At 41.1% G+C, this 13140-nt stretch overlaps 1 protein-coding gene across 1 annotated transcript in view; it reads left to right on the top strand.

The window, feature by feature from the left end:
• Positions 1-280: 280 nt before the first annotated feature.
• SLC36A4 (solute carrier family 36 member 4) overlaps positions 281-13140 on the top strand; it is a 94935-nt gene continuing 82075 nt past the window's right edge. The window contains exons 1-5 of the mRNA XM_018071462.2: positions 281-285; positions 9516-9639; positions 10385-10475; positions 11501-11589; positions 12892-12987. Coding sequence (XP_017926951.1) covers positions 9518-9639; positions 10385-10475; positions 11501-11589; positions 12892-12987 — 398 coding nt within the window. The 5' untranslated portion in view covers positions 281-285; positions 9516-9517. The remainder of the gene's footprint in view (positions 286-9515; positions 9640-10384; positions 10476-11500; positions 11590-12891; positions 12988-13140) is intronic.

The raw sequence follows: 13140 nt of genomic DNA, 5'->3' as shown, positions 1-13140 counted from the left end.
GGAATCCACAAAAAGTGGAACATCAGTTTCAGGGAGTGAGTAATTTGATATGAAATGATTAGTTAGAGATAACACTTCATATCATCCATCATTAACTATGATTCTCACAAATAACATTTTGTGTCTGAAGCACCGCCCCTACAAAGACAGGCTGAGACAGCTGAGGCTGTTCATCCTGGAGTAGGTTGCATGGAGATCTCGTAGCAACATTCCAGTGTCTGAAAGAGGCCTACAGGGAGGCTGGAGAGGGACTCTTGGTCAGGAACTGTGGTGACAGGCCAGGGAGTAATGGGTACAAATTGAAAGAGGGGAAATTTAGGTTAGATATACAGGAGAAATTATTTGCTGTGAAGGTGATAAGGCACTGGAACACATTGCTCAGGGAGGTTTTGTGTGCCCTGTTCAAGGCCAGGTTGGATAAGGCCTTGAGCAACTAGTCTAGTGGGAGGTGTCCCTGCACATGGCAGTGGGGTTGGAACCGGGTATCTTTAAGGTCTGTTTCAACCCCTTAACATTCTATGATTCTATGAGTCATTTCTTGTTTCACACAGGGAAAATAATTTGAACTGTTGAAGGGGATTGACTTTCAGGAGGTCAAACTGCAAATCACAGGCAAGCTGAGCTGTCTAGTTCCGCTGCACTCTTTGTTCCCACCCCTGATTTTAGTCTCTGCTGATTAATTATGGCTCTGTGCTTGCAGTGCCCCATGCAAAGCCGCTCTCCCCAGTCCTGCCGAGGGCGGCAGATGTGTCCAGCGCTTTATGGGGCCATCACACCTGGGGCTGCAGCAGAGCCAAGGAGCAACAGTAACGATGCTGATAATATCAGAGTTCAAGGAGCGTCTGGACAGTGCTCTTAGTCATATGGGTTAGTTTTAGGTGGTCCCGCATGGAGCAGGGAGTTGCACTTGATGATCCTTATGGGTCTCTTCCAAACTGAGACACTCTGTATTTCTATGGGCACGTGCTAAAGTGGACACTGAGCCGCCGGGCTACTGCCGGACCAGGGCACCGAGAACGGACACAACCCGCACCGGGAGGCGGCACCGCCCCCTCAGCCCCGGCAGGCCCCGCCTTGCCCGCCGCTCTCCTTGGTTCGCTTCCACGGGGCGGCATGCGCCGCGCCGGTCGGATCCACATCCGCGGAAGGGCGAGCGGAGCCCGGGCGGGCGATGGCCGCGCGGGCAGGGACGAGCTGGGTAGGCGAGGGCTGAGCCGTGCCGGCCGGCGGGGCCAGAGCGGCTGAGGGCGGGCGGGATGGCGCTTGGCCGCGGGGCATTGTGAGAGCGTCGAGCGCCGAGAGTGAGCCGCCAGCTCCCACCCCTCTTCGCTTTCCAAAGCCGGATGGTTCGGCCACGGGGATGCGCTGCGGCGCTCAGCACACCGGGGCGGCGGATGAACCATCCCACCTGGGGGAGGGGTGCGCTCTGTGCTGCCGCGTCTCCGCGGCGCCGGGGCCGGGGGAGCGGTGGTGAGGGCTGAGCACCCCGGAGCCGGATCGGCGGCACCTGAGGCCGGGCGGGCTGAGGGGAGCGGAGCTGGGGTTCTGCAGGAGTCGCTCCCTGAGGGCGTCAGTCACACCTGGCTAGCGCTCGGTTACTTTGGGAAGTCACGGCCTCCATGGAAGTACATGAAAATACGTTCTTTCATCTGCGATGAAGGATTGTGGTTTGCTTTAAGTCTGTGTGTGGGAGGGTACATCGATGTTCATCTCTTAGTTTTTCTGTCCGCAGATGGACAAGATAGCTTGTAGCAGGTGTAGCTATAAAGTGTAACTGGGGCTGGGCTGGTTGAAAATCTCATCTCAAAGCTGTGTCCACAGAATCGCAGAATAGGTGAGGTTGGGAACGACCACAGTAGGTCTCATGGTCCAACCTTCCTGCTCAGGCCGAGTCGTCCTAGAGCACATGGCACAGGATTTCGTCCAGATGGTTCTGGAATATCTTAAGTAAGGAGACTCCGCAACCTCTCTGGGCAGTCTGCTCCAGTGATTGGTCACCCGCACGGTGAAGATGTTCTTCCTCACTTTCAGGTGGAACTTCCTGTACATCAGTTTCTGCCCATGGCCTGTTCCCCTATTGCTTGGAACCACCAAGAAGAGCCTGGCCTTATCTTGGCACCCCCCTTCACACCTTCAGATATTTATGCACATTAAGGAGGTCCCTTCTCAGTTGTCTCTTCTCAAGGCTGAACAGGCTCAGCTCCATCAGCCTTTCCTCCTTAGAGAGATGTCCTAGTACCCTAATCATCCTTATTGCCCTCAGCTGGAAATCCGAAGATTATAGTTCCACTGTAATCTGAGGAATTCATCCTGTCCAGTGGTAATGGTGGGAATTGGAAGACATACTTCAAATTTTATTGTCCCCAAGGCTGCTCCATCTTGCATCGAGGGACTGCCACTTCCCGAGGAAAGGTGGCTGAAAGATATTTAAGCCTTTTTTTTCCCTAAGGTTACAGGTCTGACAGTAGAAGCAGAATTTGTTTATGGGATTAACTGTTTAAAAATGCAGATCAACACCTGCTAAGAATTCTGAAGATTTTTACATGGTTTTGTCCTATCGAATACTTAATAAAGTGAAAGTCTTGCCAGTGTGTCTTCCCTTGAGAGTGTGTTAATAGTAGAAATGTGTGGCTTGGTCTAGACAGGATAGTGGATTATTTAAGACTAGCGTTTTCCCAAATAAATGATTCATTGTGGGTTGGGGTTAAAGGGTGTAATAACTGTGGAGACCTGTGCTTGTGTACACTTGGTTTAATAACTCTGTCTGATTTTATGAGCCTTCTGGATTTGACAGTTGTGATGCAAAAGCAAACAGTTCTTCATGCATTTTGAGGTGCATTATTGACTTTCAACATTAGAAATAATGATTCTCATGATTAATAAATTCTACCACAAAGCTGAATAAATCTACTTTATTAAATTATATCATGTAATGGAAACAGATAAATGACACAAGATATATTTTCCAAAGAAAAATAAAGAGGGATTTAAATAACAGCATGAAGCATAAAGTTCTTGGCAAGCAAACACAACAAAAACTAATGCTATCTTTTACTATTCTGGAAAATATAATTATTAGTATTTAACAGGAACTTTTAAACCAGATGAGTTTTCCTTTTTAATTTTCAAACTGGAAAATGTGTTTCAGTTTGAGGGTTTTGTTTGTTTTTATGTCTCTCATATTCAATAAGAGTTGCTGTAGTGGAAGATAAAAAGGGAGTTGGCTTGTGTATGGTGTATTGGGGTTATCTGTTATTTCCTTCTTTAAGTAGGAAAATTTACAGATGTTTATTGCTGTGGACCAGTGTACCCCTAGCACTACCATCCATGGTCACTTCGTGTTGCTCCATAATTTCTTTGGAGGTTGCAGAAGCATGTGACTGAGTAACGTGGGAGATCATGTGTGCTTCAGGGATAATGCTGGACTATACAGTTAGATGCCTTCTGGAGAAATGCTGGGAAGTTTATTTGTAGGCTAAAGCTTGGGTAGTGGAGAAACAGGTACTTCTTTCTGTGGCTGAGGGAGTAACTGAGTGTTATTCTGAAAATAATTAGGGGCAATGTTTTCTTTGTAACTAAATTTGTCTTGAGAGCCCTGGTTCTGAATGCTGAATTAAAAAGCTTCTCCACAGCGTTGAGACAATAAATGGATCATTTGTGGACTGCAGTAGTTGCTGGGAACACCAAGCCCCTCCGGTTGTCACAGACGTGGTTGCTGCCAGACATAAATGTGTTTTCTGTGTTACACTGTAGTGAAGTCTCCTAGGCTGTGTTGCTATTCACAGACTCAAGTGCTAACCTTGTCCCATAAGAGCAGCTGGCCTTGGTTGGTGACAAAAGCTCTGGGTATACCCTCTGGATCATGAATATGGCTTTCCATAGCCTTTGGGAAAATATTAGCATAAACCCACATTTTAGGCTAGTGTAAAGATGACATGGTTCTGATTTTCTCTTTTATTCAACAGTCAAACTAGCTGCTTGTTAACTCGAATCTTTATCCCAGTTATGGAGGCCCTGGGTCACCCTCTATTTAATAAACAGATTTCACAGGACTGTGAATCTTGTACAGTGTTTCTGGCCCTGTGGGCATGTTCTTATGTAGAAGCTGACCGTGCAGTGAAGTATCTATGAGATGTCCTTTGCCTGCTGCTTTTTGCTGAGCACTTAATATACATGTGAAGTGTTGCTCCAACAATGTCTGTGTGTTCCTTCTCCCGTAAATGAGTAAAATTAGCTAATGTGGGCTATATTCTATCCCCCAAATCTTTTTATGCTTATATATCAAATCGAGTTTATTGTTTGCTGACACTGACTTCAAAAACCTGAAGGAAAAACAACTAAGCTAACAAAAACCAGATCATACTGTTAAATTGGATTTGTAAAGGGGGTTTTAGATATGACTTTGGCTAGGGGATGACCTTCTCCAGAGGAACAATAGAAGATTGTACTTGGCTTTGTTTTTAATATCTCCTCAACCTTTAACTTCTTGTGCAGCCCTGGCAAACTTTCATCCTTTTGTCACTGTTTCTTCTGTAAAATGAAAATGATGATCAGTTTTATTACTTGTGGTGCTGCATGGTTCAGTTAAATTTAGAAATGTTAATTGCTTGAGCTGTATAGAAAAATTAACTAAAGTTCTTGGTGAAAAATTTGTTTCTTTACAGAATTTTGGAACCAAAGGATTGCTTTATTGTGCTGTAAAAGCTTTAGAATTAAGTCCATTTAATAACAGTTCAAAAGTTTCTTTGGTAATATGTCCATAAACATTGTCAAGATGCAAATTCTAGGGGATAGAAAAGTACACTTGAAGATTCAAATCTGGAAATCCTGGTCATAGCAATTTAAACACTGTAGGTTTAATTTCACTGTGTAACTGGTGGCTGATTAGTGACTGAAATTTGTCAGAGGTCTTTGAAGATACAGTGTTGACATTTATGCATGATTTTAGTGTGAGGTGTAGCTGTAATGAATAAGTGAATTTATGTCTCCAATGGTTTAAGGAATCAATTTAAACATTGCAGTGGTTAACTCTGGGTGAAGTTGAAATGCACTCTGTTGCCTTGCTTGATAGTAGCAGTACTTGCAGAGCTTTTTGGCACCCTGCTTACTTGGGTGTTCAAAGAAGAAAGCAGAAACAATGACAGATATTTAAATAGCTGTTAAAGACAATCAGAAGACAGCATTTGATCTGAAAAGATTTTTGTGGTGGTACAAGGAGAAAAGAAATTCATATTAGCTGATTGAAAGACAATGCTGAAAATTGACTGGTACTTAGGCTAAGTAAAAACAAAAGGGTGTGTAGAAGTGAATTTCCTCATTCTAAGTTGTGCTGAGTAATGATAATGCAGAATTTTCAGTGGCTGGGCACTGGATTGGATCATTCGTAGTGTGTTTGGATGCCACCAGAACAGCTTGGAGGAGCATGGACCTGAGGTTGGCTGAGGTATGCTCTGCACCAGGTGCTTTGTGAGAGCAGCCAGACAACTTCATCTTTGATGCAAGTATGACATGTATATGCTGTTCTTGTAGCTGGAGTTTGAGATCTGATTTAAACTGCACATACTGGACCTTTGTAGGAAGGAATCAAAGTAAATATGGGTATTCTGTACCAATTTTCTGGCAGTGACTGTGGACTTTCCAGAATAATTCATTTCAGGCTAGGTACAAGTATGCAAAGCACCCATTCTTTGACCTTGTGAGCTCAAGCTTTCTTGCTTGGTGTGCTCTGGACAACAAGTTTGGATCCATTAAATCTGGATGTTACACAAACCTGTATGTCACTGTGAGTGTGGACTGTGCAGTGGGACACAGCCACAGTATTCCTTCCAGCAGCAGGGATCTCATCAAATAAAAACCCATGCTTAGAAAGTTGCATGACCCAAACCTCGTATTATGTCCCAGGACCTTTACTTTTAACGGATTCACATATTTTAGGCCAAAACTATACACCAGTCATAGGATGAAGGAGGAATGACAAGGAGAAGAGGCAATTCAAAAGCATTTCTATGGCTAGAATAGAGACTAGATAGCATTATCGGAATATTTTATATAATGCAGTATTTCAGGGGAACCTGTAGTAAGTATAGTTATCACAATGTGAGTTGATGCAGATTGCTGTTGCCTGTGTTTGAAAACTTCTAATAGAATTTATTCTCAAGTGTGTTATTACATTAGAACAGGATCAGCAAATTGCCAACCTTAGTGTACAAGTTGGAAACAGATATTCTGAGGTCTAGTTTAAGCAATTTCTGAGAACATGGGTGAATAGTTGACAGTAAGTTAGGTAATTAGTCATCTGAGGGTTATTGTCATCACTATTCCAGCTCCAATAGACAGCTTTAAGCATGGGCAGATGACTTTTCAGAAGAAAAATAGCTTGTCTTAGAAAAATTCTTACTATTTAAAAGATGAGGGGAATGCTTGAGTATGTCTAAATCCATTCTTAAAGGACTACCTTTGTGATCAGAAGATGGGTCAGGAAGTTGGGAGAAAAGTAAAATGGGGTGTCTGAAAAATTCAGTCTTCTGAGTGTCATCCGGTTGCATGGTAAACAATGTAGATGTAGGTATATATCAAATGTTCCAGTCTCAGGCTGTAAGGGAAGAAGAAAATTTTACTTTTCTCTCTTGACTGAGCAGTTGCTGATAGTCACCAGAGCTATTGGTCCTAAGGGTTGTGCTGGTTCCCTCACACTGCTAAATAGGAACCTTAGTTGCTGCATATTGTCATTGTTGCTTAGCATTACAAAGAGCATCCTATGAAATATGATGGAGACAAAACTGGAAAATATTTTTATTATTATTCCTTTTATATGTAGTTGAATCTCATGTGATCAGAGACTTTGCACGCTTGTAGTTTGGCTTGCTCCTAATGAAAACACTTCAGATTCTAAGTTTAGAATCAATATTTTAAAGAATGAAAATGAGCCTAATCAATTGCCCACTGGGTGAAACTTCCAGCTCCCTCTGACCCCTGAGGGGGCAAACTTTTACTCCAGAACTAGAATGTGCAGGTCTTTGTGAGCATCAAATGAACCCAGCAGGGACTCGGAGCTGAGAGAGGATGGTCGTGGCATCCTCAAGAACTAGTCAGCACAATGCTGTGGGAGCAGAGGGAAGGAACTTTGCTGATCCTTCTTTTGATCAATTTATAGACTATATGCCATGTAGTGAAACATGTTTAAGTCTGCCTTGACTTCTATAATTAGAATATCACTGAGTATAAATTTACTCTACAGTGTACTTACTGGTTGAGTCTCTGACCTCTGATTTTTGCTCTTAACTAGTCATCTTTGCTTCTGTCAAGTGCTTTCATTACTGGCTTTCAACTTTACTGACATGAAATTCGGATGACCCTTTAGTTTTTTCAGGAGAGTTTGAGCTCTGCTTTTAATTTTAACGACTTGAATAAGCTGCCTTCTGCTTTGTAGGATTTTTACACTTGTTTTACAGTTTTTCTTTAGAGGTTATTCTTACTTAGCATTGGCTTCAGTGCCCTGCTGGTGGGTTAGACATCTTTAAGGTTTAATAAAAACCTTAATGATTTGTTGAATGGCTGTGGTGGGTTGGCCCTGGCTGGATACTGGGTGCCCAGAGAAGCCACTCTATCACTCTTCTCCTCAGCAGGACTGAGGAGAGAAAATATAACAAAAGGCTCATGGATTGAGATAAGGACAGGAGAGATCACTCACCAATTACGATCATGGGCAAAACAGACTTGTCTTGGGGAAATTAATTGAATTTCTTATCAGTCAAATCAGAGAGGGTAATGAAAAATAAGAATAAATCTAAAAATAAAACGTTTTCCCCATCCCTCCCTTTTTTCCAGGTTCAAGTTTACTCACAATTTCTCTACTTCCTTCCATCCAGCAGTGCAGGGAGATAGGGAATGGGGGCTGTGATCAGTTCATCACGTTATCTCTCCTGCTCCTTTCTTCTCAGGGGGAGGACTCCTCACAGTCTTCTCCTGCTCCAGTGGGGGTCCCTCCCCATGGGAGACAGTCTTCTGCAAACCTCTCCAGTGTGAATCCCCCATGGGATCCACAAGTTCTACCAGCAAACCTACTCCAGCGTGGGCTCCTCTTTCCAAAAGGCCACAGGTCCTGCCGGGAGCCTGCTCCAGCACAGGCTTCCCCTGAGGTCACAGCCTCCTCCACTGCTGGGTCCTGCAGGGGCTGTAGGTGGATCTCTGCATCCCCATTGACCTCCCTGGGCTGCAGGGGCACAGCAGCCTCACTATGGTCTGCACCATGGGCTGCAGGGGAATCTCTGCTCCAGTGTCTGGAACACCTCCTTCCCCTCCTTCTTCACTGACCTTGGGGTCTGCAGGGCTGCTTCTTTCACCTGTTTTCACTCCTCTCTCCAGCTGTTGTTGCTCAGCAGTGTTTTCCCCTTCTTAACTGTTATTCCAGAGGTGCTGCCACTGTCACTGTTAGGCTCGGCCTTGGCCATGGTGGGTCCATCTTGGAGCTGACTGGCATTGGCTCTATTGACATCCAGCAGCTTCTCATAGAAGCCACCACTGCAGCCCCTTGCTACCAAAACCTTGCTACACAAACCCAGTACAATGGCTACTTTTCAATGCATTCTATATTTCCTGTCTGCACATATCTTGTTTTAATTAATTAAGTGTTAATTTTTATCAGATTGACCATAATGACTCCCCAAAATAAAACTTTTATTTGGCATGTTCATATGCTTTTATGTACTTTAAAGATGTCAGTTGCCTGTACCTTCTTTTAAATGTATCTGCAGGCTCACAGGTGTTGCAGATTTCACAGGTATTCCGTTAGAATCCGTGTTTTTCTTACATCATAAGTAAGCTTAAAATAGTTAAGGTATTCAGTGTTCATTCAATTTATGAAATATTTTTGCTTGCTGAATAGTCTTTTAATGTAGCTAATGTTTTAATTTATATTTTAATGTAGCTAAAGAATTTCATGGTATTCATCAGTGTTTTCAGAGTTCTGTAAGGTATGTGGTAATTCACTGTGCTCTTGCATACTTAGAATTCATTAAGGTTGGAAAAGACCTCTGAGATCATTGAGTCCATCTGTTACCCTAGCACTACCATGTTACTATTAAACCATATCCCTAAGTGCCACATCCACATCTTTTAAATACCTTCAGGGATGGTGACTCCACCACTTTCTTGGACAACCCGTTCCGATGCCTGATAATGCTTTTAGTAGAAATATTCAGTAATGTTTAAGTCACCGGGATTTCTCTCTTTTTTTGGTGGAAGTTATGAAAGTTGAGACTTGATGTACTTTATGAATGGATACTGTGGTAGGCAAGCGTAGGGTAAATGATCTTTTTGCTCTTGGCAGGATTTACTTTACTTAACTGTAGTAGTTTAAAAATGGTTATAATTTACTCAACATTAAACTGGCATAAGCTGTTAGTTTTGCCTGAAAGGCGATTTTGTTCACTGCTGACTGCTTGCTCTTGCTAGGTGGTGTTACTTAGCTCGAAATTTGTTTCTAATGCTAATGCAGTGTTAACTCTGTTGTACAGGCATGGAAGTAATGAAGCCTTTAATTGATGAAGAAGACTCAGATGGCATCTCAGAAGAAGAGCATGAAAATAATTTCCTGCCAGTTAAAACACATTACCAGCTTGGTAATGAAGAAGGCATTACGTATGTGTTACTCTTAAGTATCAGCGTGTTTAAATTTGTTACCTCTCCCTCATTTCTTATGAGCAGTTTACTGAACTGTGTAGGGGTTTTCTTGCACCTGCAGGACAGTTTTGTGGTTGTACATCAGGAGTTTACATAGTTCTGCCAAAAAGCAGCCCATTTTGAATAGGTTTTTTGTTCTTTGGAAGCTAAGAATGTGGCCGTAAAATATTCCAAGGTGCCTATTTGCAAAGTGACTGGATTACTCAAAATCCAAGCGCTGTTTAAAGAAGATTTTGAGAAGATTCTGGAGATAATCTGTTTGTGAAAGTTTAATTAAAAGAGATGGCAAAGGTTTGGGTTTTGGTTTTCTTTTTTAATTTGTATAAAGCTTTGGCTGTCAGACTTGTGATTTGCAGCTGGTTTTTGAATGTTATTTATTCTAAAATAGCGATAAAACAGTGATAAAACTTGGTAATTTTGACTCTGAGGCAAATGAATAATAGAATTGCACAGAAAATAACATTTCACAATCTGGAGTAAAGAACTGAAGATCAGACTTGTATGTTCTATTTGAGAGTGCTCACATATAATGATGAATAAGAACATTATTTGAATGTGCTGCACGTACTTTAAGATAACTGGACCACCACCGTGAGTTGAAGCTCAAAATTTATCACTTTATTATTAAATGACAGAGGATGTGGTTTTACTTTTGCCCCCTGCCCCATCTCAGTGTACTTCTAATGTGATGTTTTATCCTCAGGTTTATACAAACGCTTACTCACCTCCTCAAGGGAAACATTGGAACTGGGCTTCTTGGTCTTCCACTTGCAATAAAAAATGCTGGTATTGTGGTAAGAATTCAGTTCTTTTTTCATACACTAGGAGAAATATCTAGACTGATTTACAGATATATGTCCTGAAAAACTAAAATCCCTATACTTATTTGTTACTGCAATCTTAATAGAGTTGTGTTGATTTTCCTCTTTAGTCTGGTGAAATTAGTACTGAAGATTAAGATTTTTATTTTTTTAAAAAAAAGTTACTACTTCACCCTGAGGACTTAATTGCATGAGTTGCGATTCGAAGTGTTTTTCTGGTCAAAACACAAACTTTGTAGAAAAAATAAATATTTTGATTTACTCAGACTCCTGTGGTCCTATGGTGTCTCATGGGAATTGTTACTATGTGGTTGTCTTTGTACACACTTCTCTAGAGGCAGATTGTATGTCCTAGAATGCATCATCAGCATGTTAAATCAATGTAGTGTTTTTGCAGAAACAGGCTATAGCACAGGTTGTTTATACCAGGTAATAAACAACGCATTTCCTAGGGCAGGGTAAATTTACTCAAGTGAAATTTTCACCTTACAACTAAATAATCCTGTAATTCTGTAGTACAGGATGTTCAGTTTAAGAGTTACAGTTACATGTGAAAAGCAGATTCCTTCTGTGAAATTTCGGGTTAAACTTCCACTCTGAAACAAATTATTTAATTTGAGAGTTATCTATAGTTTGTGACTTTTGCTATCATTACCACTTTAAACCACTTCAAACCACTGTTCTGAATTGGACACTATATGCAGTCTTCTCTCTTGACAAACTTTTTTGGGCAAATGAAGCAGTTAGAGGAGTGCAGTTGTTTGTGCCCATTTGGTACTTATAGCCATCTCTCAAGTAGTGCATGTAAAGTAAGGAATGCTGTGAAACGTCAGCAGTAACCCCCCCCTCTGAGAGAGGGAAAAAATGCAGTTGCACAAAATTTTTTTTTTTTTTGGTACAATGTGAATTTTTTTCATTTAGAGCTTTTTCCCCAGAATATTTTCATGAGAAATTCTGTATATTTCCTGTGTCCTCCCTCCTTTTTTTTTCCATACCAGGTTGGACCAATCAGCCTTGTGTTCATAGGAGTTATATCGGTTCACTGTATGCACATCTTGGTACGTTGCAGCCACTCTCTGTGTCAGAGGTAAATGTGGAACTACTTGTTCAGTTGCTGAGTTTCAGTATTTTTTTCCTTAATTTGTCTGTTCTGTTTGTGATTTTTGGCCTACAGAATGTCCTGATGCTATAGCAGTTCCTTCTGTCAGTTTAGAATCTTCCAATTGTTGGAAGCAACACTCAAATTTGTAGTGTGTACCTATAAATGATAGGTATGCTTTGTGCAACTCACTGAAAAAAAATAATTGTTCTCTGTTCATATTCAAAATGAAATTAGTTTAACGTGTTGCCCAGTACCCTGCTCCCTGCTAGCAAATAATAGGATCTTTCTCATTGCAGTTTTAATTGCTTATTTTCAGTCCATTAGTCCTTCTTTATATTCATAGATTTCTTCATAGCTTCTGAATCTTCATAGCTTTGGAAAGTGTATAGTTTATAAATAGCCACTTTATAAGTACTCTATAGGAATAAAAGATAAACTAAGAAATCCTGTCAATGTCTTCCATGATTATATGTGAGTTCTGTCTCTTTGAATTGTGACAACTTGATTCTTTGAACTTGTAGTGCTGAAGGAATGAGTTAAAATGAGCTAGTGAGCAGATAAACACTAAATACTCCTCCAAGTGAGTTGTACAATATCGGGGGGAAGCAGTTTTTTGGATTGGTAGAGCTATTCAGACTGATAGAGTATTTTGATTAATAGTGACTTTTGTTAAACATTTTTATCTTACTGTCAGGTGTTAAAAGAAAAGCAGTGAGAGAGTCTCATGTTTAAAAAGTGCAGTAAAAGTTTTAAACTGAATAGAATTGCAAAACTATTCATGCCCCCGTAGCTGGAAAATCTCTTACCAGATTAATATGACATTGTACTGTGAATGGACCCTGTCATTCCTGAATTCTTCACTTCTTCTACGGTGGTTTTGAATGATCTTTGAAGATGATCACTGAAGTAAGATCATTGAATCAGTTGTGACTGCTTGTGCAGGAAGAGTTTTTGAAACCTGTTCAAATTCTTTGTGACTTTTAGATTTGAGATCAGTTTCTTAAGCTCATATTATAAGTATCTGATTTTGGATTAATTTATAAAAAAACTTTGTTCTGTAAGGAACTTATTTAGTGCTGTTGAAGTGGGGGAAGCAACATTGTGTTTAACGTGCTTGTTGAGTGCTAAATAATAACCCTTCCTGGAGTAAGGAAGCCCGAGCCATACCTCTGAAATTCAGCACCAGTGGAATGTTGCCACAGGTTATAATCCTGGGAAACCAACAGCATTTTCAAGGTAGGGCATAGTTTTTAATAACTCCATTCTTTCTTAATTTTTTGATTTCAGGATGAAAAAGTCCTCACTGGGGTATAGTGATACAGTTAGTTATGCCATGGAATTGGGGCCCCTTGCTGCTCTTCAGAAACGAGCTTCTTGGGGCAGGTAAGTTTGAATTAGAATTTAATTGAATAAATTCATTATTAAAAATTTGACTTGGTTTGACTTGGAATGATAGGAGAATTTCTTTTCACTAAGATGTTGCCTTCCTTAAGAATGATTTTTTGCAGTGTCATTTGTTATTTCCTGCTACCAGCT

This window comes from Manacus vitellinus, unplaced genomic scaffold, assembly GCF_001715985.3.
Source record: "Manacus vitellinus isolate BGI_N305 unplaced genomic scaffold, ASM171598v3 scaffold_2_pilon, whole genome shotgun sequence".
Lineage (NCBI taxonomy): Eukaryota > Metazoa > Chordata > Aves > Passeriformes > Pipridae > Manacus > Manacus vitellinus.
This window is presented reverse-complemented; position numbering and strand designations above follow the sequence as displayed.